At 38.6% G+C, this 26,838-nt stretch overlaps 2 protein-coding genes across 4 annotated transcripts; one reads left to right on the top strand and one right to left on the bottom strand.

Moving 5' to 3' along the window:
* Positions 1-1,436: 1,436 nt before the first annotated feature.
* On the top strand, positions 1,437-14,226 carry LOC146381266 (kelch domain-containing protein 1-like). 2 transcript variants are annotated; one of them, XM_084937229.1, is made up of 13 exons: positions 1,437-1,796; positions 2,588-2,658; positions 2,932-3,049; positions 6,129-6,241; positions 6,467-6,557; positions 6,648-6,746; positions 7,608-7,682; positions 10,973-11,031; positions 11,160-11,272; positions 11,567-11,639; positions 11,818-11,902; positions 13,136-13,215; positions 13,774-14,226. In XM_084937229.1, the coding sequence occupies exons 1-13, from the start codon at positions 1,695-1,697 to the stop codon at positions 13,892-13,894; spliced, it is 1,200 nt and encodes a 399-aa protein (XP_084793355.1). In that variant the 5' UTR covers positions 1,437-1,694; the 3' UTR covers positions 13,895-14,226. The 2 variants fall into 2 exon arrangements, with proteins under 2 accessions (XP_084793355.1, XP_084793356.1); XM_084937230.1 differs by lacking the exon at positions 1,437-1,796 and adding an exon at positions 1,829-2,189.
* Positions 14,227-14,326: 100 nt separating this feature from the next.
* On the bottom strand, positions 14,327-26,573 carry LOC146381265 (LIM and SH3 domain protein 1-like). 2 transcript variants are annotated; one of them, XM_084937231.1, is made up of 8 exons: positions 26,382-26,573; positions 25,334-25,428; positions 23,285-23,369; positions 19,776-19,883; positions 18,282-18,389; positions 15,755-15,824; positions 15,587-15,678; positions 14,327-14,813 (listed from the first exon to the last, which is right to left on the bottom strand). In XM_084937231.1, the coding sequence occupies exons 1-8, from the start codon at positions 26,448-26,450 to the stop codon at positions 14,640-14,642; spliced, it is 801 nt and encodes a 266-aa protein (XP_084793357.1). In that variant the 5' UTR covers positions 26,451-26,573; the 3' UTR covers positions 14,327-14,639. The 2 variants fall into 2 exon arrangements, with proteins under 2 accessions (XP_084793357.1, XP_084793358.1); XM_084937232.1 differs by lacking the exon at positions 19,776-19,883.
* Positions 26,574-26,838: the final 265 nt, after the last annotated feature.

The following is a 26,838-nucleotide window of genomic DNA, read 5'->3' as shown; positions in this document are numbered from 1 at the left end:
GTAATAAGGTTTGATTTGACACAATAGCTCTGATATACGAGAGGACCAGTCCCTCAAGCGTCTTAATGACATGTGGTGAGCGCTACGAGTCTTGTAGTCTTGGTATTTGGTGTGATGACTCTCCTTTCCAACAGGGACTAAGCAAGATGTGTTTCACAGGCTTGGGACCTTTTGCAAATGCAGGTGTGCTGGAGGGCCACATATTTCTGCAGAACATGTTTTTAACAGCCTTGGGCTGATGTCACATGACCCTGTATATGAAAGTATTCCAGTCAAATGTGAGGCCATATTGCCCAACGCTAAAGCTTGGTTCAAATTTGGTCATGCAATGGGACTCCATCAAGTCCTGTGGAAACTTTGTTTTTGTGCAGTCATGTCAAAAACAATAACACGCACGGTGTTTAACAAGTTCCTCTGTGCAATAAGGAAGTCAGGAAGTTAGTTTTATCGCCATCTGTCACACTGAAATCATTGTAGGAATTTGGGTGTGTCTTTACATGTAGAAAAGATAGAAGGGAAATTCCTGTTTTCAACAACTTTTAAGATGGACATTTTGTGCTTTTCATCATTTTCTGTCATATTTATACTGATACATCAGGGGATCCTTATATTAAGATAAAAACATACCAAAATTGCGAATAGTAAAATCAATATTTATAAATGACGAAAGCTGATGCTTCAAAGTGTTCTAAGCAGATAGTTTGATCCTCACTCTGGACTCTGTTTTAGTTCAGTGAGCGTGGATATCCCTTATATGGTCACATGTGGCACACGGCAGTCCCACAGACCTTATGTTTACCAATCAGAAGAAGGATGGCTTAAAGCCAGAGGCCCTAAAACAGTCTATGGGGCTGTAACAAAGACCAGTATGAGAAAAACAAGGATTATTTTAAACTGAATAATGCAAAGCTACTCTACTTGAGTCCAAGTTTAACATGAACCTTGAAATGTGCTTTTAGAGACAAAGAGCTCCTGCAGAAGGAAGTGGATGACCATTAATATGTAGTGAAAATACACAGATTAAATGTGATTTACAGTATTATGGGAAATAAACAGGATCAATGAAACTAATGTTTTGACCTTCATTTCACTAGAATTCAACTAGAATTTTGGAAGCTCCTGAAGAGGGGAGGAGGGAGAAGTCTTGGCTGTATAACAGGTTGACGAGAAAAGGAACAGATGTATCACTCGGAGCACATTCCTTAATACCAAACCTACCTGCCATACTTGACACTTCTATGTTCTGATTTCATCTGTGTTTGGGGTGTTAAAATATCCACTTCACTGCTTCTAACCTGCCTGTTTATTGTTGAGTATACTAGCATGATTATATTTCACTCTATCACAGAGAAATTACGCGCAACGTGTTAAATTTTCATGCAGCCCATCTAAACAAATGATTCTTAATCACTTAGGTATTCTAAACACGCAATACCTCAGTGCGCTTTGGTGTGCCGAACTTGCATGAAGGGCTCATGCTTATGGGAGGAGTAAACAAAGGCAGCAAGCCTGAAAAACACGTTCCGCAAAGCCTCCAATCCAGACGGCACTTTTCTCTGAGCCAGAGCGACATGATCAGGTCCTCTGAGCCGCCACAGCATTCACCTTAAGCTTTGTTAAGTACTTTTCGGCGGTTTTTATTTGGGCGACGTGGCGCTGCTCATCAGGCAGGAGAGTCAGAGCGCAGAGCTGGGATGGATGCTGCTCAGAGAGACGCGCCGGTCAGCCCGCTGGAGAGGAGCAGCCACACCGCGTTCATACACAACAATACGCTGTATGTGTGGGGAGGTTACCAGGTAAGAAGAGCCGAGGTGTAATTATAGCCTCGCTACCTGTGCAGGTCCCCAAAACTTGATTCTGTTCATCTGAACGTAATGGGGGAAACGTTTCGTCACTCATCCAAATGATTTATTCAGTCTCGCACTGATGATGAAGAGAATGAACTTTCTAGAATTTCCTTTCTTTACCTGGATGATTAGGTGCAGGTGTTTCTACGCGGAGCCACGTCATGACAATAAATTTAAAGAAAAAGTCACTGGTGACTGCTTCTATGGTAACTCAGTGCGTCCTCGCTGTGTTTACTTTGAGGAAATTGAATCCTAAAGGAATAAATTACCGGAGTATATCAGTGTTCGTATTTATATGATGAGTACGACAAATAACATGCACCCAGCATGTGTCGTTGAAAGGTATTACAGCTTGAGCTGCTACTGAACTGAGTGAGTTACACAAAGGTGTACCAGCACATTTGTGTAACTGTTCACTTTAACTGTTCACTTTAATTCAAAGTGAACAGTTGTTTTGGTTCAGTGCGTTTGTGACTGTATATGTATATGTAGACTTAAAAAAAAAACACTGCGGAAACCAACTTTGCAAATGAACTGGAGATTTCAAATATCCTTCTAGGAATCCTTAGCTGCAGGAGCATGTTTCAACAAGAAACATTTTTTAAAACTGCATCTTGCTGCATCCAGGTTGTTGCTATGTCCATCAGCCATCTAAAGTCACCACAGCTTTTCAGCAATGTGCAGCTTTAGTGAACAAAAGAGGACATTCACAGCTTTATCTTGTCTTTGTTCCTTTACAGGTAGTTGCCGGACAGGATGTCGTGTTGCCCAGTGATGAGATATGGCTCTGTGATTTAGACAGTGGGATGTGGTAAGATCAAATGAGGGCTGTTTATCAGCTGAGATAAACGGTGTGTCACACTGACATGTATTAGAGGATAGGACAAACTAGATAAAAGTGACTTAGCAGGCTGTATAAGAACACAGATTCAAAAAACAGCCTTTTCTTTTATGGTTATTTGAGTCAGGTCAACTAAAACCAAAGCCAACCTTTCTTAGTGTTTACTTTATAGGTGTGTTTGAGATTTCTAAGCTTTACCTTCTTATCTTTTACAGGCGTTTTTTAACGTTTTTGTCTTTGCAGGGAGCGGAGAGAGATGACTGGAGACATCCCACCAGACCTGTCGGGCTTCTGCGGTGCTAATATTAACACTAAACTCTACATCTTTGGAGGATATGAAACAGCTGGGTACTCCAACCAGGTGAGATGCTGGGCCACACATTCTGTTCCAACTCAGACCTGAGCGTCACGTTTGATAAAGATAAATGCTTAAACAAACTTCTACAGTCATACAAAAACTTTCTTTCAATTTTATGGTTTTATGTATCAGGACATAATAAAATAAATCATCTGGTACTTACCACGTTCATCCATCAAAATGCAAAGGTAGTGTCTGAAAAACTTCAGCGGAGGAAATAATTATGCACAAGGTTGTGTGACAGTGTTTCAGCTTGGTTGAGGTGTGGACCTTGATTTATTTATTTTTTGTCTTGTTCGGCCAATTTAAATAGTCTTTAACATGAATACAGCCATTTTAGTGTAAACATATTCCAGTATTCTTTATCTCAACTCATCTTATTTTAAATGATCATATCTTTCATTAGAATACTTCTGGTATTGCCAGATGTCGACACTTAGACATCTTGGCACTATCCTATGGATGCTGGAGAATCTGGATTTTCATTTTCTTCTTTACAGTGATTTTCTTATCTTGGACTGCCAAATCATGCGCTCCATGGCGTTCACTTGCTTGGTTCCTTTTCTTGTAGTCTTTTTTTATTTATTGAGCTTTCACTCAAGCTGTAGTGAGTGTCTGACAGCAGATTGCATAGCCCTGTTGGTTCAGAATAATTCAGCTCTACCAACAAATGCACGGTGGTAAGTTAAAAATGGGCCAGTGTACATGTTTCACTAATGAGACACTAATTGTACAATTTTCTGCAGGGTAAGAACTTTTCCATGCAGATATTAGTACTTAAGGTAAACGCCCTCTTGTATGGCTCAGTTTCAAGGAAGTTTTAAGTTGTCGCAGAGATGTCCCCACATCTAGAGGAGTTCATGCTCCTGTGGCTGCAAAATAAGCCCCATAATCATTACCCATCCACCACCGTACTTGACAACTGGACTGCCATGAACTTCTACATTTAACATGTTAACAGAGGCCTATAGAGTTTGAGCTCTTGGGTTTTTTGCAGTTTCTCAGAGCATGCTGTTAACAGCGCTCCAGCTACTTCCATCCATCCATTTTCTTCAGCTTATCCAATTTGGGGTCGTTAAGGGGGTGGAGACTATCCCAACTGTTATAGAACAAGAGGTGGGGGTATATCCAAAACGGGTCGCTAGTCTGTTGCAGGGCAATCATTCACGCTCGCATTCACACATATGACCAGTATAAGTTCACTATTTCACTTAACTAACTTCATGGTAACATGTGAAACTGTTGGAAAATTATTTTAGTCTTTCTATTTGACTGGGTGTAGATGTATCAGTGACAATTTGCCTACCAGTTTGCTCCTGTCAGATAGTTTACTGTGAAATTTTGTAAATGAGTTGTACAAACATGTAATCCTGGTTTAGAAGAATGGACAAGAAAGTGTACCTTCTCCCATCCACCTACTCCCATCCTTACCTCCAAACTGTCACCATGGCAGCTCTTTTATAGATATATATAAGTTACAGTTCAAAATTAAAACGTCTCATTCACATTGGAACATTGCATTTATACACTGGCTGTTCTTTGTCTTTCATATAATGAGCAAATATTAGCATACACAAAGTTAAAAAGTTACCTAGTGACTTGAGCTGGTGTAAATGTTAGACCTGAGAGGCATCAGCATCTTGGCACTGTTGTTCTTGTTAAGATCAAGTTATCGTTCTGAACTTTGCTAGACTTGCTCACAGTGGGAGTACATACTTCAGCAGAACTGTTTGAAGGATAGTTGAACAGATTTGGAAAACTACACCCAGCTACCCGCCCGTCAACTTTTGATATCAGACTTTACATTTTTTGGTAACTTGCAAAAAAGCAAACCAAAAAGCAAACTTTTTTTTTTTTTTTTAAAGTCAGTTTCAGCACAATATTACTAAGATGCACAATAGTAAGAAAGCAGACAAGGCTCTCTTTCTAGGGGTTTCTAAAAAACAACAGACAAAACAAAATTCCTTGCATAACTACTTGACACTTTACATGTATGTGCAGCGGTATGCATGCCTCCTTCCCCAGGAGCAACACATTTGAAGTTATGTATTTTTTTTAAAGTGTAATATTGTTCATTATGTTTCAGATGTACTATTTGAGTAAGTCTTCTGAGCTTTTTTTTTTTTTTTTTTTTAAAGAAAGCTGTAAAAGTTGTTTGACTTTGACTTTGTTTGACTTTGACTTGAAAGTTCATTTTTTTCATGTTTTGACTGTGGTGTTTTGATTCAGGGTATGAAGACAGTCTCCAAATGCAGTTTGTCTTGTGTATTATTCCAAGCACCGTGTGCGTGCGCGCGCGTGTATGTGTACAATTCACAAATGCTGTTTTGCCAGGCTCATACCAGACTCTGTAGAGACTGGAGTTTATCCAGCTCGATCATCTGTTCTGATAGCTATTTGAAGCGTGTGAAAGCTCTCTGTAGAGGCAGACTAGAAGTTCACAAAGAATGGCTTTTAAAATGAAAAGGTGCATAAGCAGTGTGGGTTTACCATCCATATAATATGCAAAATTAAGAGTCAAGAATTTGTGGTTCATTTTTGACAATAAAATACAAACACAAGCAGCCAGGAGCTCCTTTTAAAAAAAAAAAAAAAAGGTTTGAATTAAAAATTGGCTAGATGGCTAGACCGTGTGCTGAAAAAATATCCCCTGCACCATTACCACCTGAACCATGGATACAAGGTAGCATGGATCCTTGCTTTCATGGTGTTTATGGCAAATTTGCTCCTACCAGTTTGGTTTCTCCTCTGATGTGTGACATCAACAAGGCATTTTTTCCCCCAGAGAACTGACACTCACTTGATATTTTCTCTTTTTTCTGACCATTCTCTCTAAACCCTAGTCATGGTTGTGCGTAAAAAATCAGTAGATCAGCAATTTGTGAAGTACTCGGATCAACCCATCTGCCACCATAACCATACCACATTAAAAGTCTTAAATCACCTTTCCTCCTCATTCTGATCCACAGTTTGATCTTGGCCATGTCTAACATGTCTAAATGCATTTGACCATATGATTGGCTAATTTGATTAGCGAGTGTATTTTTCTTATTTTGTCTAATAAATTGAACGGTGTTTGTAGATGTTCAGCGTTGACCTCTCTGAGCCGTGCTGCTCATGGAAGAGAGTGACTGACACGAAGGGAACGACCCCCTCACCTCGTAACAAACACTCCTGCTGGGTACACAGAGGCAGGTCAGTTACTACAATACACAAGCTGTCAATGAATAGCAGCCCCAGTTTTACATATACAAATAGCAGTGGTTTATGTTGCACCTTCACCTCATTGTTTTGTTTAATTGAAGGATGTTTGTTTGTATTGTGTTTTTTTTTTTTCACAAATTCTTCCAGGTTTCAGTAATTTCATTTGTAAATGAAAGTTAAAAGAGCAGTATTGGCTCCTATTTTGTCTTTGTGCAGATTGATCTACTTTGGTGGATATGGATGCAAGACCTTGAGGGAGTTACGAAACACATCGTCATCAAACTTCACTTTAGAAGAGATGTCCTGGGTAGATATTACTCTGATATAGAACTTTGGTTGCCAATTTATTGGTTAATCGTTGTTTTACTAATGATGATCGATATGTTTTTCTTTTTAGTCAAGAGCTGTAAATGAAGTAACTCTGTGCAAGGGATGGAACAGTGAGGTGAATGTGTTTGACACACTCACAGCTACATGGAGCATGCCAGAGACTCAAGTGAGTAAAACAATAAGATGGTCTTACTTTTGAACTATTAGGCTATAACCATGCTAGCAGTTCTCAGAGGCTGTATTCAGACACAGCTGTACCAGAAGCTATACTAAAACTTTGATGTTTTATGATGTTTTATTACAACGTGCTGACATCAGCTTGCTTTCTAACAACACGCTGATGTCTGACCTTTGACCTATGACCTTGAAGCATTACACGCTAAAATGGTATATTTTATTATCTTTAACCAAATGACTGGAGCAGAAGTTGATCCCAGCTAAAAAATTCCACACTTTGAAAAAAATCTGTAATTTACTAAATTAATACCTTGAAATAATTAAAAAAACATTAAAATAGCAACTGAGGCAATACACTCACAAATAAAGTGTTTACTGAGATCATAATTAAGGGAGCTGAGGGCTGTTTTTCCACAGACTTGTACACAATTAGACACCTTTTTGCAACTAGAGGAGTCGCCCCCTGCTGGCCATTAGGAGGAATTAAGGTTTTAGCTACATCCTACATTGTGTTTACAATGTAGAAAAATTAGGGTCTAACTGAAAGCAAAGAGATGGTTGCAGTAGTAAAGTCACTGTATTGAAATGCTGGTGGTGCTACAGGAAAAGCTGCGGGTCTAAGCTTCATCATCTCAGGACCATTTTGTGGGGAATCCGTTTGATGGTTGTGGGGAAAGATCACCAGCCTCATCAGTTCTTGTCAAGCTTATCAGACCAGCAAGGATGATGCTCTGGGTGGGCCTATAATAAATTTAAAAAAAAAAAAAAAATGGAGAAGGATGATGTCACAAAACTATAATTTGTGTTTTGCTGATTTTTATAATAAAATGGTGTGTTTTCTTTTGTTCAGGGTTCTGCTCCATCCCCCAGAGGCTGCCATGCCAGTGCCTTGCTGGGGAACAAAGGTTACATCAATGGTGGTGTGGTGAGTTCACTTTTCTGAGCTGTTTAACGACACCATAAACAGCCAAAAATATGCAGACACTCTTGCACGCAATCTATTTTGTATCGGTTTATCTGCATTTTCATCGTCCTCAAAGGGAAACTTTAATGCTGAAGTATACTGCAACTATTTTAGACAATACTCTGCCTCCAACTTTGTGGTAACAGTTTGGGGAAGGCCCTTTCCTGTTTCAACATCCCTTTCCTGTTGTGACGTGAAGCCGCTCTCATGCACAAAGCCAGATCCTTTATAAAAATGGTTTTCTTTTTTGGTGTGAAAGAATTTGACTGACCTGCACAGAGTCTTGACCTCAATCTCATCCACCCTCTCTGGGATGAGGTGGAAGTCAATGCTTATCACCTAAAAACAGTGTTCCACCTTACAAATGCAGCTACAGTCTGGTGGGAAAATCTCAGAAAAGTGGAGCAGAAATACGGCAGATTAATGGACATAGCTTTATATTGAGATGCTCAACAATAATATATATTCTGTGGGCCATGTAGTGTATGGCAGATTAACAGTCACTCTCTTAAAACTTTATTTCTCCAAAAATATGATTTTAAATGCCAAAAAGTTCCAGGATTTAAGAATCACGTTAAATTTCCCAGCTGCCCCTTTTAGGTTTATCTCCTTCCACACCTCCAGTTCTCTCCCAGCATGCCAATATTATTAGTTTGCTCCATAGAAATTCTATTTTTTTTATTTTAAATTTATTTATTTTTTCACAAATCATGGTCACAATACATAATGAAAACGTTGCCATTATACAAAAAAACAAACAAACAAAAAGAAAAAAACAAACAAAAAGAAAAACAAACAAACAAACTCCAAAAATGCCAATGTGGAAATCAAGCACTAAATTCTGCGCACTGATATGAGATAATACTTTAAATATATTTCCCCAGTAATTATCCAGGTTCGGACAAGACCACATCATGTGACCCTCATTTGCTGGATTATGTCCACACCTGGGACAGGCAGGATCGGCTTCTGGGAAAATTTTTGAAAGCCTCTCTCTTGTATAATGAAGACGATGAAGAATTTTAAACTGAATTAAACCATGGCGAATGCAAAGGGAGGAAGTATGTATACGATTCAGACAAGATCTCCACTCATCATCAGATAAATCCACCCCAATGTCTTTTTCCCAATTATTTTTAGTTTTTTCCCAAGTAATAGGCCTTCAGCTCTGTATCAGTTTGTATATGGCGGAGATTCTCCTTTTGCCAAAAGGATCCATTTCCAAAATGGTATCCACTTGATTTTTAGGAGGTAGGTAGGGGAAAGAAGGAAACAATGTTTTTGCAAAACTTTGTATTTGCAGGTATCTAAACATATGTGAGGTTGGTATATTGTAATCTCTCATCAGAGCGTCAAAGGTGTTAAAAGTTTCTCCTGAAAATAAATTGTAAAAAAACTTCAAACCATTATTATGCCAAATTTGGAATGCTTTATCTGAAATGGATGGCAAAAAAAAAGGGTTAAAAGCAACAGGGAAAAATTTACTAACCTGTTGCAAACAGAAGTGCCTTCTGAATTGAAGCCATATTTTAATAGATGTTCTTACAACTGGATTTGTTATTTTCTGTTTTTGATTTAGAGCTCCATAGAAATTCTGTTCTGACCTCAGACTGACTCGACTGTCATACAGTAAAAAATATGACAAAGTCCATGTTCAGATACTAAAGGTCGTAATAAAAGGCCTATATTTCTGAGCTCTACACACACTGAAAAAATACACCAACTCATATCAGCTTGCAGCTTCTCTATATGGAGACACAAAGAGGCAAATATATTTTCACTCACCACAGGTGTGAGTGGAAGTGTAACGTAAGCACCCATGGGATCACACAATGAACATAAACCTCAAGGCGCTCTAAAAGGCTGATAACACCTTTCTTGCCCAGAATGGTGTAGACAAAGAAGAAAAAAATAACTTTGCATGTAACTAGTCCTGTAAGAAAGATGAGAGAGCAAAGTAGGCATTGAGACCAGCATAACTGGTGGCCTTAAAGGCATATTAAATGTATGCCTTTATCTTTGTGTGAAGCTTCCGATTTTGTTGTTCACATTTTGGACAGAGAGGACAGATGGTTTGAAAGAGGAGTGAAAGAAGCCACTTTCCACTGTGAGCGACCATCTTTGAACAGAGGCGGTGGTTTACGACACCAACTGTCTGCCATCTATAATCCAGTTTTGAGTTCCCTCCCCAGACGCCTTAACGCCCACTCACATCCTGGGTCATCTGACCTCAGGAATTCGCATGATAAGGTGGGGCCAGGTTTCACAATGAGCTCACCTGAAACTCTGGCTGATTGTGACCTACACCCAGTTTCACACCTTGGCTCAGGCGATTAGAGGATCATCAGGGGGTCCTTTTGTCCCTCTGTGGGGGGACACTCCCACTAGGTTTAAATCTGGGACTCCCCACCATTTGACCTTAGAACTGAAGAAGCTTCTCGGATGAGAGGTGAAACGTCTTCAAGTAACTTAAAGAAGTCCAGACGCTTTTCTTTGCAAGCTCCTTTGACTACGATGACCTGGATGACTGAGAACCTTCACAGACATATTCCGATTTTGTTGCATCATCTTCCTTTTAATTCGACTTTAATATTGAGGATCGACACTGCAGCATTCACAAGATTGTGTGGAGCTGAACCTGAAATTATCTGCTTTTTACCCCTCAACTGCAAAAGGGTGATGGGGTGTTGTTGTCACCCCACTGATCGGGCGGCGTGGACACCTAAGTTTGTGAATGCAATAACTTGAGAACAGGGTGATTTTGAAATTGATACCATAGGTGTGTCTACTAGGAGGCTGAGGGGTTGTAGAGTTTTGTGAAAACAAGAGCATATTACTAACTCACCACCTGCCCTACTTGGCAGACTGTAACTTCCTGTAACTTTGTCCTCCTCCTCAAAATAAAAATGTGTTGTTGTTTTGACAGACTGGTGGAAGAGCCAGAAAGTAGTCAAACAGGATTTCCAGACTGTACATAAAAGATGGACATAGCTTCCAGGTCTGAAAAGTGTAGCAAATATGGAAGTGCTTTGAACTTTCCTTAAATGGCCATCAGGAGGTGATTATCTCGGTCCCTCTTTTACACACAGTCTAAAAATAGCAGCTGCAAAATAACCGGTCCAGATGTGCACAAATTTATAAAGTTGTTGTACTTCATATTTTTCTTTTAATGCTGAGTGCTGCAGTCATATACAGCCAAGTGTAGTGCCTCAGGCAAGAGCAATGCCTAAAATCTGAGTTTACATTTGCAGGAAGCAGCAGAGTTGGACATGTTCTGCTTAGACCTGGACACCTGGACCTGGACCAAACTGTAAATTTTCTTTCACTCTTGCACACATACAAAAGCAATGACCTAACAGGATTTGTCCTTAGTGGCTTACTGACCACTGCTCTGTATTGTTTTTTTTTTTGTTTTTTTTATTTATCTTTTTTGAACAGTGACATCTCCTCACCTTTTGCACCTCTTGGTCGCTCTTGGCATACCATGACGCCCACGTCAGATCACACGCTGTTCATGTACGGAGGTTTTGGCACAAATGGAGATACTTTAAGTAAGTCTAAGAACCCAGAATAAGCACCGATCTGTTATGGTATGAGACAAAATACTACAAGAATGAAAGTAATTATAAAGAGGCAGAAAATGAAGTGGTTCTTTGTGGTCCAATTTCCAAAAAAAACTCCCAAATATTTAAGCAAATCCCCCCCCCCTTGTTTTGCCTGATGCCATTTATAAAACAGATAACCATTCTGATTGCATATAATGATAATCATTCTTTTGGTTCAAGGAAGTGAATGGTTTGTGAAAGTGAAGCTTCGTTATTTTATCATGAGCCTCTTTCTTTTAGATGACGGCTGGCAGTTTAACACACAAACAAGAGAGTGGACCAAGATGATACACCCCCACAAAGACAAGCCCAGGTAATTAAAATCATTCTGTAAATGTTAAAATTAAGTGTTTCAGCTTCATAGTTTTATCATAATTTGTTCTCACAGAAATGTCTATTTTATCCATAAAATCTTGTTATTTATTCCCCAGAACTCTTCAAAATGCACAAAATTTAAGCCTTTCTGCAGTAAACCTTTATTTACTTGTCAGAGTTTTCCATACGGCGTGCCAGGGGAGGGATAGTGACGTTGTGGTGTTTGGGGGAAGCAGGAACCTCCGCATCGTCATGGATTCGGTATGTGATTAACATCGGTCATATTGTTTTGTTACACTGTAAGGTTTTACTGAATAAATCCATTGGGGTATAATCCTTTCCTGTTGCAGACATCATCAAAGGGCTGCTGCATTAAACAGCAACTTTCCTTAAATACTTTTAAACCCCATTACTCTTAAGGTAATTTGTTGAGTCAACCAATTACAGCGTCGTCTTTAACCAGGAGTGTTACATAAATGAAGCATAAGTAGTTTAAGGGCTCAAAGTATTAAATGCACCTGCAATGTGTTGCAGAGTCATGTGAAAAATAACCTCTTTCAGTTCTAAGGTTTTACATATCAAGGCAACAGAAACAGTAATTTGTTCCTTAACGGGTCTTAAAATGAGGTAAATGAGCCTCAGATGAACCACAACAACATGGCACTTTACAAATTGCCATTATTTATTTAACAAATACTAAGCCAAAGTGAAGTTTATTATCTGTTTATCAGATCATCAGCAAGTGTGGAGAGCTCTATAAAAACATACATTTTGGCAGTTTGCTGGTCTGGAGCCTCCAGCTATGTGTTAGCACAGTGTAAAGGAGGAGAGACACCAGCAATGATCTCAGAGAAGCCATTATTGCTGCTAATTGATCTGGGAAGGGTTATTGGGTAGTTTCCATTTTATTTGAAGTCCATCATTCTACAGTCAGAAAGTTTATTTACGAGAGGGAAGCTGACGATGTCTCCCAATGTGTTTCCCTCAAGTTCAGATCATGCAATGCTCAAAGAAACTGCAAAAAAAAACAAAAAAACCAACAACCCTAAAAGCCACATCTCAGACTCAGATGTAGAACTTTTAGCATTATGCTTCGTTCACAAACAGAAAACTAACTCAAATAAGATGACTGGGATCACTGGTGCTGATGTTGCACAGAAAAAATGAACCTAGGACCATTGGTGGGAGAGAAATCATGAGCTTTAAAGACGGAAAGAAAGCATTTTGACATTTCATTCTTAATGTTAAATGTAGCAGTACTTTAGAAAATGTCAGGGATTTGAAGAAAGCCTTTATGATTTATTATCTGCAAGAAGTCCGTGCAAACGTTGATATGACCGTACAGTAGGACATACAGAGTGTTCACTGAGTGCGGCAACCATAAACTCCGATTCAATTTTTGTGCCCAAAAACGTTCAAGTAGGGGAAAAAAAGTATAATGATTCTTTCATGTATCATCCATCCTCATGGGATTATTTTGAATCCTGTCATCAGATGGTTATTTTGAGGCTTCCATCACCACATCACTGCAGAGACGTACTCATCTTTCAGACTCAGCCTTACTCCCTCTCCAGGTATGACTAACTAAAATTTTAGGATTCATTTAACAAAGATGCAGCGTGGGTTTCATACTTTCTGTTGTGTTAATGATTTCATACTTTAACACATGTATTTCTTGTCATCACTGAAACCTCCATTCACAATCTCCATTTACACAGAATTAATCAGTTTTAATAAAGTCTGCAAACACAGCTGTGCAACTCCTTGTAGTTGTGCTGCCTCACATGCAGCAAGGCGTTAGATTAATAAGCTTTATCTTGGTATTATACGAACACAGGTCACTTTATTAGGTACACATGTTTAACGGCTTATTAACACAAATATCTAATCGTCTGGTTACATGACAGAAACTCAGCTCATGACCAAGACAACCTGCTAAACTTCAAACTGAGCTGAGTATTTTAGAAACTGCTGATCTTCTAGGATTTTCCTGCACTACCATCTGTAGTTTTTAGAGAGAATTCTCTGAAAAATACAAAACATCCCGTGAGCAGCAGGAATAGAGATGCTTTCAGCACTTTGTCTGTATCATAAATAATTAAGGCATTTTCCTGTGTTCTGCTCTTCTTCAGGTTATGTGAGGATGTCATTGGACGAAACTCAGAGCTGCTCAGGTTGCAGCTCAGCTGGCTGCCATCGAAGCTACAGAGGACACTTGAGAAGAGAATGAGCTTTTTTTCTGCCAGTTCTTAAAACTTAGAGAGGACTATGTTTAGACTAGACACCAAGATTCTGAGCAAGTCTGTCGCTGAAATGTCTTCATTTATAAGTTGGGAATATGTATTTATACTTGAAAAATGGTGCTAAACATACTTTTTAACTTAATTTGTAAATGAAGCCTTTTTAATTTTGGGTAAAATTATTCCGTTTTGTGGTTTCATGTTGTGTTGTCTGTTTAACATTTAAAAATCGTCTGTGAAATAGTAATAAAAGGTATTGATGTAACACATTAGTGTAGCTTTTTTATCACTTTAACAGTGGAAAATGTTGCAAAATAAAAGCATAAGCAATTGTAAAAATATAAGTAATTGTAGCTTTAAAAATACACTGGATAACATTCTACTCTAAGAGTGGGCTCTGTGCTAGTAAATGTTACCCTCCAAAAATATAAATAATTAGTAAATCTGAAGATGAATGGGTTTTATTGTGAATTTGTTTCCTTTCCTCCTTTCTCCTTTGACCTTATTACAAACATAAAAGCTTTATTATCAATATTTATTCTTCATGGAAGTCAAAAAAAACATAAGCAGAGCCCCATCATACGATTTGAAAATTACATTTATGGAAAAAATGCAAAGCAGAACCAGGCAGGGATGCTTTTTAAATGCAATATTTCATTTGCAAAAAGGTGATTTTAAAGCCTGATTGCAGGTGCGGGCAGCAGATCCACAGGGCAGGAGGTGGATCTCTTAATATCTGCTGGGCAGAACTGTTTGTTTCACACAGGTCGTACATAGTTAGCAGGAAGCATGCCCCGCTGCCCAGTGCGCTGGTTAAAGCCGAACACCCATCCCTCGTCTATCGGCTCCACATCTAAGATCAGATCACCTTCCTGCAGAGAAAGCTCATCCGCTTCAGCTGCCATGTAGCTGTACATGGCCTGGTAGCGCTTCTGAATGAGTGGAAACACACACAGAGAAGAGATGAATGAACAGAACCAGTCAGACATGCAGACACACTGATATAGCAGATAAGAACATAAAGAGCACACAGTCTACCAGGATACATTTGAATTGAATTTCCCTACGGGAAAAATAAACAGAAGCAAATGTAATACATGGCAAGAAGTTTTAATATTAATTCACTAGAGCTTGCTGTGTTTATAGTTAATCAAATCTAAAGTCTAAAACTGTGAGCATTCACACCTATGGTGAAAGATTAAAAACTACAGCTGTGTTTTATGAATTGATAGTATCCGGGATCTGTGTTATTGCTGCAGGAGACAAGAGAAAATTAAAAAAGCGTGAAAAACATTTCACACAAATACAGGGTATGCTATATGAGCCAAAGTGTGTAGACACCTTTCTTTACTATTAAAATGTGGGAGTACACTTGAAATGACATGTATAGAAAATATAATTTTGTGCAACAGCTTGTGTTTCTTCTTGTGGGTTTTTTGGTAAACATATTACCCAGTCTACACAGTCACGTCCATAAAAACCTGGTTTTCTAGTCTGGTATAAAATAGATTTGGTTGAACTGGAAGCCAGGCCTTATCAATCAACATTCATAGTGAATCCCTGCAGATTCAACCTCTGGAGGAATCTCTCCAGATGATTGATGTACCCACAGAATGAGGCCCATCTTAAAAGAGAGCATGCACACAGGTGTAATGTATGTGTCCACATACTTTTGGGCATACGTTTGCTTATGTATTGTTCTTACCCCTCCACTGTGTGGTGCTACAGCAGCAGTACGCATTTGTCCAGCAGACTGACCGAAGTCACTGACAGGGTTGGATGGCTGGTCCTCGTAGTCTAAACACACACACAGTTCATACACACATTTAAAGGGAAAATTGTTATAAAGTCCCTGTGTAAGGATCTGTCTCACCTTGCCTATTTTCCGGAGGAGGCGCGTCACTTCGAATCTTGCTCTTCTCAAATTCTTCATGGTACTTTATCTGCACACACATGCACACATGTTAAATCCACACGGGGGTGCTAAGCTTTCACATTTGACGGTTCAGCCTCAGCAAACCCTCCCACTGTGAGAAGCACCTCACCATTTTAGGAGGTGCTGAGAGATGACGAGTGGATATTGCAGCCACAGACGCAGAGAGAGAAAGACCCACATCTATTTAGTGTCTGCTTTTATTTGTCTATTTTCAGTAGTTGCAGCCCACTTGCTCATTTTTGAAGGTCAACCACTGTCACATTAGTTTCACTTGAGAGTGGCTCAAAAAGCCCCCACAGGCTCCCGTGTTAAAAATGCTGACCTTTATATCATTAAATACCATGTTTATAGCCCAATACAGAGAACTGTTTTTTCCTTCATTAAATAAACAGGAAATTATTTTTTAATTCATTCATTTGGATATTACAGGGAATCACTTTGATGTGCAGGTCTGTCTTCAAGGCTTCACTTCCAATAACAGGGTTAGGGTTATAGTTAGGGTCCTCTGAACTGGACTGCTTTGCCATGTTTGTGCGTTTTGAAGCTTTTTTAATGGCATTATCAAACTTGCTGCGCAGTTACCTGTACTAACAGCATGTCCTAGAAGCTTCTTTTGGTGCGTCTTACACTTATCAATAATTATGTTTCTCTCCACTGGTTGCAAAAGGAAGTTGCAAATGCAGTCGTACACTTCAGTTTATCTTTGTGGTTAGTAAAGACGTGTGACGACCACTGACTCTTGTTTTCAACCTTTTCACATTTGTCTTGATGCATGTTCAATCATCTAGTTAAGGAAATCTCAAAAAACATTGATTCTGTTCATCTGGATGTAGCGTTTTCAGTGGGAGAAACGTTTTAGATGAACAGAATCAGCTTTTTTAGGTTTTCTCATCTGTTTTGATGTCGCTGGTGGGCAGAGGAGGGTTTGTCAGTGCCAGCTGTTCCCAAACTATAAATCTAGAGCTGGCACTCTCTTTTTCCCTCCTGCTCCTTGTGACCATCACACCCTGGATAGCACTTGTTTTTGCACACACACATACATTGCACACGTACATTCACTTGCTTACATGTCCTCACTCATCTACACCCTACGTCACTGAGGCCATTGATTTGCAAATGTCAATAGTTTCTATTTCAGTTGTTTAATTTGGTTTAATAAATAATGTTTATATTGGCGAGCGGTGTGTCGACCTTTTTGCCATGGCCTTATGAGCCAAGTTGTGACACTTGTCTAATAAGTTTATAGTCTCAATCGCTAATTTAACATATTATTTAATAAAACAATGTGTTTATGCTGTCAATTATGTTGCCATTCAGACTAATACTGATGACAGATCACTGTCATATGTCATGGAGATCTACCCCTCGCTGATTTAAAAAAAAAAATAAACCAACATAGCTATGCCAAAAATATTCAAGTTGAGGCTTTAAAACAGAATTTCACTAATGACCTAGTGACATCACTGGCTGAGCTTTTATATGCAGTAAATTGTATTTGCCTTTTTTGGTCTAACTGTCTGAAAGCAACTTATTTTTAAAAACTGCTTTTTTCAGTGTTTTCCAACAGAAGCTGCTGGTGATGGGGTATTCAGTGACACAAAGCAACTCAAAGATTCTTGAACTTTATATGTGTTGAACTTATTTTGTTGTTAGTTTGGTATGTTGCTTGTGCAACATACAGTATGTCCCCCAAGAATAAAAAACAACTCTGGGTCTAGTACTTAGAGGAAACTGGATGTTGCTTAAGGAAGAGAAGGAGCAGCCTCCTGTGACCGCAAGAAACCTCGAGAGGAGTAAACAGAAACAGGAATTTGTGGGAATAAAACTGGAGGAAAGGGATTGTTTTTAAAGTGGGAAGTGAGGGTGGAGAAATTAGAAAAAGACTGATACTAATACCAGTGGAAAAAATAATATATTGCCCCTTTGACACACAGCTTATCACCCATGATTCCTTTCTACAACTAGTGCGCTCATGAGAGAAGAAGAGAAAGTTTGTGTGTATGTGTGTGTGGATAGCAGTTCCCTTTGTGTCCACAGCTGACAGACTTTGACCATATAGGGCAGCTGTTCCTCAGTGGATGGAGAGAAATGCCTGAAATGTGCCTGTGTGTCTCTGCAGGGTTGTACTCTTGACATCTTTTGCTGCTCTTTGCAGCAACATGTTCTCTGCTTTGTATGCTGAAGCCATCAGCAAATCTACAATCCTGATCTGGACTTTCTCGTTTTCCTCTTTGAAAACTAAAATGCCTTTTTTAACATCTGCAGACTTGCTGCTTGCATCTGTCTATGCCATCCTTCTGGAACTGAAAAATGTTGCCATAGTGAGATGCATACCAGATGTTTGACAGTCAAGGCCAAACATCCAGCAGTTTTCCCTCATTTTTGCAAGTGAAGAGCAAACTGAAGATATATAAAAGTTCTATTAGAAGATATTGAAGGAGTCTGACAACATGACTGCACTTACGTTACTGATCTGATCCTGTGTCTTCTTCACTCTCTGCATCTCTGGAGTATCGACCACCACACTGAAACCTTTCCCCTTGTTCTTCTCAAACTCCTCCTTGTAAAGGGCCTGCAAATTTCAGAGTTATTTTAGAAGAATAACTTGAAGTTTAAAGAAAAACCTGCTTTCTTGGTAAAAATTATTCTAAAAAAATTGACTCCACTCTCTTTGTGTATCAGGACTGAGCTGTATCTGTTATTAAAATCCAACCACATGCCTTTTTTTTTTTTTTTTTTTTGAAAAGATGGAGATACCACTTGAAATTACTATGACTAAAAAATATGTAGCAATGCTGTGCTTCCTTTCTTTTGCATCAATCTTGGTTGCATTGTAGCCCAGGTACAATAACATCTGTGTGTACTGACTTTCCTTATTGCTATAAGGTTTAACTGCAAAGGTCTATATTTTTCCTTTTGGCCTTACAGACTTAGAGCTGTTATTGACTAGATTTCATGAGGACGGTTTAAAGCAGTTAATATGAAGCCGCTAACAGTCGTTAACTGTTGGGTCTGTCCCCCAAATTCCTCTTCAAGCATGTATAAGGTTGACTAGTGAACACTTTCTCTGTGAAAACAGTGTAAAAACGAATCTGCAGCTCTTAGGGGGTAATGTTATTGATATTAAGAGGCCTAATGGTTAAACTAAGCCAACTGGCTGGTGGTTCATTATTAGCATACGGACATGAGAGTGTTGTCAATCTTTTTATCTGCCTCTGACCAAGAAAGTGAATGGTCATATTCCCAACAATGATCCAATATTTCTTTAAACATTAAACAAGTTAAATGACACAAGTGGAAGGAAACAGTTAGCTTTGTTACATATCGAATGCATGCATCGTTTTATCTTTGACATCAGCTAAAAACACGGAAGTCGAGTTTTAAAATGAAGCCGCATTCAGTTTCACTGTGCATCGTTGTACTGTTACAACAATCTGTTATTACAGCAACAAAAAATCCAATCCTGCAGCCCGTCTACCATGCACGCTAAAAGAAAATAGTTCTTTTCATGGCTTCTTTGCAGCCTGAAACGGAAAATCTAAGACATTTTGCAAATGCTTACATTTTAGTGAAGCTTGTAAACTAAGCAGATATCTCTTTAGAACTTTTCATCTATGCTTTTAGTATTTTGCAAGGCACACCTGCAATTGTAACTTCCTGGGATTATTATTATTTTTCATTTCATCTCAAATGTAGCACAACCTGAATGCAGCACTGAATCAAAGCCAACAAAGGATGATTAACAAAGACTTTCACATGTATAAAAAAGAATAAGATGGTATGGAAGCCCATGCAGACATGCAGATAGCAAAGCCGCATCACAACCTTCAATAATGTTTTAAAGAAGGAGGGAAAAAAAGAAGGAAGATCATTTGTTATAATTGGAGAGATAATGGATAAATGGAGATGTTATCGGAGAATTGGATTCTTGGTGGTCTTTAAGATGGACCGAGCATACGTTACTGATCTGGTCCTGTGTCTTCTTCACTCTCTGCATCTCTGGAGTGTCAGCCACGGCGCTGAAACCTTTCCCCTTATTCTTTTCAAACTCCTCCTTATAGAGCGCCTGTAAATTTTCATTCATCAGTCTTTATTGTTCATTTAAATGTTTTTAACTTAGACAAAGGAGCTTAGGGCAATGCTTTGGCTTAAATTCTCAATTCTAAAGGGTTATACTTGCTAAAATGACCATGTTAAACACTTTTACTGCATTTTAATCAAAAATATAGGGCTTTAAATGGCCTTTTGGTGAGAATTTTTGAAGCTTAAAACCTCAAGGAAACACTTGCAAACTTATTCCATGCCTGCATGTTTATTTGAAAGTAAATCTGAGATCCCCGCGAACTCACGCAGACATGCAAACATAAGTGAGTCATGATGTTGCTATGAGGAATATGCCTCCTCGGTAAGAGAGCTTGACTGCAGAGACTTTTATGGGTATAAACAATGAACTGGGCTGGTTTGATGAGTAAAGCGCAGAACGGGAGGGGTGGTGGTGTAAATTTGATCATGCTGTTATAACAGCTGTGTTGAAATGAAACGACAGATTTAATTGTTAACCAAAAATACAGCCGCTCTTGGCGTGTTTGTCCTGTTTCATCAGGTGCTTGTTTATTTAGAGACTAACTGTTCAAAGACAGCTTAAAAGGAATCTAGTGGAATAAAAAATAAAAGACGGTCACATTTTTTTAATAGGACTCAATCCTTTGAAAAAATAGAAAACCAGAAAAACTCAGTACAGCCTTACTGTGTCCATATGAATTAAGAGTGTAAGTTGCAGCCAAGTGCTGCTAATCAAATACACTTAATTAACTGATCGTCAAAAAGTTTCCGCACTTCCCGGGGGTGGATTTCCCAGCAAATTCCCCCCAAATTAGACTGTGCTCAGAGAAATAAAAAAAAGAAAACAAGAGTTATATATCAGACCCTACACACAAACATGTTAAATAATAAAATTCATAACAGCAAAATTAGAAAAAAGGTGAAACATTTTTTTTGCTTGTTTGGAAGAGTTGGTTAGAGAAAGCCTCTACATGGCAGTAGACGATATATCAAATAAACTTAATGTATCGCAAATTTTTCCCACTATGATGGTTAAAATGGCTTTATCATAACCATCCAGTATAAACGGCCATGGCAATATTAAGCTGTCTGCATGTAATTCAGAGTTTTTTCTCCCACACGCTGCGAATGCATCATCAATCTCCCCTCCCAACAGGTACATTTCCTCTTATCACTCAGCCCTACTTGGCAGTATGGTTTAGGTTTGCAAAGCTGCATCTGAACGAACTGCAAGACTTTTGTAACAATGTGCTTTTGACAGAGGAGAACAAAGTGGAAATGGAGCCATAAAGAACAGCAAACCAAACAAGCACCACATATACCTTACACATCATGAGGTTTTGCAACCACAGGACCTGGGCAGTCAGTGAGTCGACCATGAACTCTGTATACCAGAGTATTCTAGAGTCAAAAGTGAGGCCATGTGCCTGACAGCTAAAGCTTAGTCAACATTTGGTCATGCAATAGGACAATGATTGCAAGCACAGCAGCAAATCTACAAAAGAAGGGAATGACCCAGTCAAGGTTACACTTCAGCCCAGGTGAATTGTTGTGATGGGGACCTTAAAAGAGCTGTGCATAAATGAATGCTCACAAACCTCAGTGAACTGGGCAGATGTAGGTCACAGTGCCTCTCATCAAACATATGTGCTAATATTTACCATGAATGGTTTTGATTTATTACCACATGTTGACACAGAAACACTTGAAAATAGCAAGGCGGTGACAAAGGAAACAGAATAGCAGAACTGAAAGTCAATACTGTTTGATGCATTTATAGATGACATCAATGAAGCTACAAAAATATCAAATGGTTTCATGTACCTTAATACACATGTAATGACTTCTGCTGTGTTACTGCAACCTTTTAAGATTTTTTCAGCCATTATAAGACCTTTGCATTGTTTATTGCATTGTAAAAGTTACATTTAAAACGGTGTCCTCTCTTTTCAGAAACAGTTTATGTGTTGAATAATTCACAAAATTCACATTTTTCACTTGGCAATGCAGATTAGTGTTCTGCATACCTACGCAATTGGTTTAGCTTAACTGCTGACATTATGAATGGGGGTAGGGGTCGAGGACCATCCAAAAAGCTAACTGTGCCCCCTCAGCTATATTCCTTTTACATATTTATATGTAAAATCCAGTCATACAGTTTGGTAATTAAGAAGTGAAACACCCACATTGCTGTTAATTTATTGTGATAACAACCAAGCTCATGTTAATGATTCTGTGAATATACTTTGCTATAGAAACCATTTCCTGATAAACAGGAAATGTGAACTGGTAAAAGGATATGCAGTGTTCAGTTAACTAAATTTAACTATTCTCTGCAAATTTCGATATTCTGTCTAACAAATACAGGTCTGCACGGGTCTTGCAGAAATGCAGTCATGAGTGGATTGCCTAACTTTTTTCGCCCTTTTAAAAGGGAAGAGAAGCTTCACCTCAAAATGCTGAGTGGCAAGATGATCCTTAAAGTTTAATCTGTGAAGGAATCTCTTTAATTTTGCGTGACTTGCAGGACTTATCTCTTTGATCAGGTTAGAACATGTTGGCATGAACAGTGTGATTAGATTAGAGCTTAAGAACAGGGATGGCAGGGAAAAGGAGGCCGGTACCACATCAGAGGCTAAAAGGAGACTGGATCTGAGAGTATTTTTAAAAATGCTCTCAAACCTCTGATCATTTACAAGAGTTCCTGACGAAACGCATTTGAACTTCACGAATGTCAGATTGGCTCATGTTGTAAAAGTAGAGTCTCAAAATGAAGCTACCATGTCCTTATTTAAGTAACTCATCAGAGGGTACCTTTGATTTAATCAAAGGAATCCAATTGTCATGAGAGCAGAGCCAAGATCTGCATCCTGATCTCCTGCTCTGATAACGAGCTGAGTGAAGGAGATATATATATATATAGAACTTTTCCACCAATGGGTTGCTGTTGCCAGTGCTTAACCTAGAAAAAGCTCCACTTATTTCCACCTTTAAAAAGACTGATGCTGGTGCCAAAAAAGCTGACATCAGCACAGCTCCAAACAATTGCTGCCACCAAAGTTGGAATCACTGCTCTCAGTGGCAGTGTGAGGGCCATGGCGGAAAATTCAGGGCTAATTTTAATAAAACATGAGCCAAAGCATCTTCTGTTAAAAATGTCCAGCTTTCACAATGCAACATTTAGTTCCCTGGCATATCTGGTTGTCAAAGACACCAAAGCAGAACTGTTATTTCTCGCACCAGCTTCAACACTGTGATGACGGAAAAGAGGCAATCAGGACTGACAGATATGTAACACCAAGCGATGTTGCTGCAGTGAGCTTGCAAACAGTATCTCCTTTCTCTGCCGGTCAAGACCAAGATGTAAATGATAGCAGAGATAGGCCTGAACTGCTAAAGTCTCACCTGACTATTAAGCATGCTCTGTTGTTTGAGACGCAGATTCTCGGGGGTGTCGGTCACTATGGTGAAGGAGGTTTTGGGGTAATGCCTGAAAAAAAAAAAAAACAGAAGGGAAGAAATTAGATAAATGAAGATTCACATCATGCATTCATCCACCCATCTATCCAGTTAAACAGCAAGACCATGATTAGACCATTAGTCCTACAACATAACAGCAATCTTCTATGAAATCCAGCCCAACAATATGATTGGCTGATAAAGTTTTTCCATACATTTTAGTTCAGGTTTTGCTGAATGTCTTCTTCCTATGGATGTTCAATGGCTTTATGCTTGGCTGCTTTGTTTTTTGCTATATTTGATTTTCAGGAGAAGCAAACTGTTGTCAGACTGAATTGATTAAACTGATTAATTTGTTCATTCTGCAAATAATTTGTGCCTTATAATATTATGTAAAGAGCACAATAGATGAACCCGGATTGCTGTTTAATAACAACAGACAGCAAATTTCTTTTTTTTTTTTTTTTTTTTTTTTGTGTCCCGTTTGGATCTTTAGCCATCAGAATTGTTGTCTTAAGGCCAAGAAAGATGGCAAGCGGATTTATTTTACCAAGTGGATCATCATGGCCTTGCCATATTGGTCCATTTGATTGACCTTTATTATAATTATGAATTTATTTTATTTTTGGTTGCTACAAACGGGGCAGACATGAATGGGGGATAGGACAGGGAGAAAGAATGAAAGAAAGAGAGGGAGAGAAAGAAAACCAAAGGGGAGAAGAGACGGTGAGAAGGGGGGGAAGAAAGAAAAAAACAAACAAACAAAACGCCTGGATCACCTGTATGGAGAAAAAAAACAGAAGAGAAAGCAAACAACAAAGAGCAACATAATAAAAAAAAAAAACAGCACCATCACAATAAACTAGCTAGCAGTAGATAACAGGGACAGCAAATTTCTAATCTCACATCAATCTTTAGGAATGACTGGAATCACATGATTCAATCTGTCTGCTCACACTTCTCTTTTCCATCACTTCCACATGCTGTCTGCAGCTTCTCCTGCTCAACTGCTTCAGAATTTAACTTCTGCTCATGTGGTAGATTTGTTAATGACGAAACAACCAAACCTGTTCAATCACCTTGCACAGATAATAGAAAAAAAGGCCGTAGTAAATAATTCCTATAATGCTACGTATTATAATTTTGTGGCTATAGTTGTGTAATGAACTGATTTTGATTGACGCTAATGTTACTTAATAACAAGTAGTAACCTAAAGGAGCTGAAAAAGTGAAACGTCAAAAACTAGTGCCTCTAAAGGCCATTTTAGGCTGGCTCCAAAAGTGACTCCCATGTTAAAATGTCCAAATTCAGCAATAAACTTACAATATTTGCCTTTTATGATTACTGTACAGTGGATTTTTTTCCCCAAGAAATCACTCATTTGGATTTTGTTGAGGCTTAAAGTAGTTGAGCCCTTTGACTGACAGGTGTGCCAGTCTAGTCTAGTCTGTGCCTAGCCCATAGCTGATACTGTAGGCCTCACCTCCAGTAATCGGCATTACTGAACTGTACTTCTGGACCTCATGTGTTAATGCAAACTCATAATATCTGACTTATAATATGGCATGCTGCAAAGCACAGCCTGTCCAAGAAATCTGTGCTTCAAATTCAGTGAATGAAATTCTATAATTTATTAGTCAGTTACTTGGCACTAGTTAGCACACACAGTGTCTGTGTGGATCACCTCTACAGTGTAAGGATGCAGCTTTCTGAACAAGCTTGCAAGCGTTTCCTCATAACTTAGCACTTGACTCTTTCATCCAAATAAGGCTGGCTCAAAAAAAAGCAAGCAAACAAACAAAAAAACCACCACGTCTACGTCTGAAATGCTAATGCTGAGGCTTCAGAGGAAAGGTAACCACATCTTTTATATTTTAGATACAGTTTTGTTTCTTTCAAATATACTGCAAGCTCTTAACAAAGAGTCAGATGCTATCCAGCTATTTTAAGTGTTTGTTTTAGTCATCATGGTGGTGCATGCTGTGAACACTCACATAGTGCAGTAAGGTTTCTTCTCAAAGCCTTTGTAGTTCGTCATGCTCAAGGCCATCTTGCAGACCTCACAGCTGAAACAACCTTTGTGCCAATACTAGGAAAAAAGAGAAGAAATAAAGTCTGAAGTATTAGACTTAGAAGAAAATGCATTTCCATCGACACAAATTTAGATCTGTATTAACCTTTTTTGACAGAACACTGTGGAAATCTTGTTCACTCTTACTGGCTGATTGAATTAAATGGTTTTTCATTTGAAAAAATAAAAGTTTTTTCTCTCTCTTTCTCTCTCTGAGCGGGGAAATCCCTTGACTCCTCTACATAAGGCCACAGCTGTCCTACTAATCTGTTTCTATTTCTCCCATCGCTTCACTAAAAGATTGCCAATAAGAAATGGTTCCAATGGAAAATGACTGTGAGAAATAATGCTGTGAAATTAGGTGCATTTTTAAACCTATGCACTATGCATATAAATTTTCCCATAAATATCTTTTTTGCATTATTAAAGAAAAGTCCTGCAGGAAGCCATTTTTCCAAAAAGAAATCAGGAATTGATAACATCTCTGTAACTCAGGTCACTTTGCTTTGATTAAGTCCTTAAATTGATTAGATTATCTTGATTATAAATAATATTCATCTGATTCCACTAACATGATCAGAGTACATCTATTTGAGAAACCACAGATACATAGATTATTACTGATTATGTAAGATATAAATTTTTTAACATTTGGAGATTTCTAGTTGATTTTTATGTGTATTATCTGGACTTCCATTTTGCATGTTTTTGTTTTTTTTTGGCTTGGTTGTGACTGTACAAAATATGCACCCAGTTAAAGCATCACACGAGATATGACTGCATAAAAATATTTTTAAAACTGTAGAATAAAAAAGAACTTTTGCAAGTGGACAAAACTAATTTAAATTTAAAATATCTATAAAAAAATTGACAGTATAAGTTAGTCTTGAAACTCACCTGATAAATCTTTGCATACATTAGAGTAAATTACATTAAGGTCAGTGGATGGGCTTAAACTTGTTTCACCTTACCTTATCAAGGCAGTTTATTTTTTCTGTTGGGTAAACTGGTTTATTGCATCTCCCACAGGGCGGATTCATGATTGCAGGAAAAAACAAAAACAAGTTTACTAGTCCAAAAGTTCAGGAGTAAAGGACCTGTAATGGGCAGCTGGTACTCGAACCGTCCTCCCGCTTTCTCGCAGGCATTTCAGTTAATATGACCCCAAGGCGAGGAGGAGTCAACTGTGCAGCACGGAGACCTCATGTTGCCTTTACGGGTCGTCGGACATAGCAATTTTACTTCTGGTGTTTAAGTAATTAATACGAGATGGTCGCCGATTGTGATTCTATATGATATTTTTGGTAACTTAAAATGAATTAACAACAAAACAAACGAAACCATTGCGCATCATTCAGCGGCCTCTTTAGCTTGCCCAAATATGTTTTGTAAATTACAGGGTTTTCGCATGCCTTGAAGGCAGCATCA

Source organism: Perissodus microlepis, chromosome 8 (assembly GCF_051167445.1).
Source record: "Perissodus microlepis isolate ML-2025 ecotype Zambia chromosome 8, ASM5116744v1, whole genome shotgun sequence".
NCBI classification, from domain to species: Eukaryota; Metazoa; Chordata; class Actinopteri; order Cichliformes; family Cichlidae; genus Perissodus; species Perissodus microlepis.
The sequence above is the reverse complement of the archived record's forward strand: the minus strand, read 5'-3'. Positions and strand labels throughout refer to the sequence as shown.

Excerpts from the sequence above, each read along its gene's own strand:
- LOC146381265 (XM_084937231.1), bottom strand. The coding sequence starts at position 26,450 with ATGAATCCGCCCTGTGGGAGATGCAATAAACCAGTTTACCCAACAGAA. Across the intron at positions 25,429-26,381 it reads AAATAAACTGCCTTGATAAG|TATTGGCACAAAGGTTGTTT; the intron begins GTAAGGTGAAAC and ends CTTTTTTCCTAG. Across the intron at positions 18,390-19,775 it reads CACAGGACCAGATCAGTAAC|GCCCTTTACAAGGAGGAGTT; the intron begins GTATGCTCGGTC and ends TGAAATTTGCAG.
- LOC146381266 (XM_084937229.1), top strand. The coding sequence starts at position 1,695 with ATGGATGCTGCTCAGAGAGACGCGCCGGTCAGCCCGCTGGAGAGGAGC. Across the intron at positions 1,797-2,587 it reads ATGTGTGGGGAGGTTACCAG|GTAGTTGCCGGACAGGATGT; the intron begins GTAAGAAGAGCC and ends GTTCCTTTACAG. Across the intron at positions 6,242-6,466 it reads TGCTGGGTACACAGAGGCAG|ATTGATCTACTTTGGTGGAT; the intron begins GTCAGTTACTAC and ends GTCTTTGTGCAG.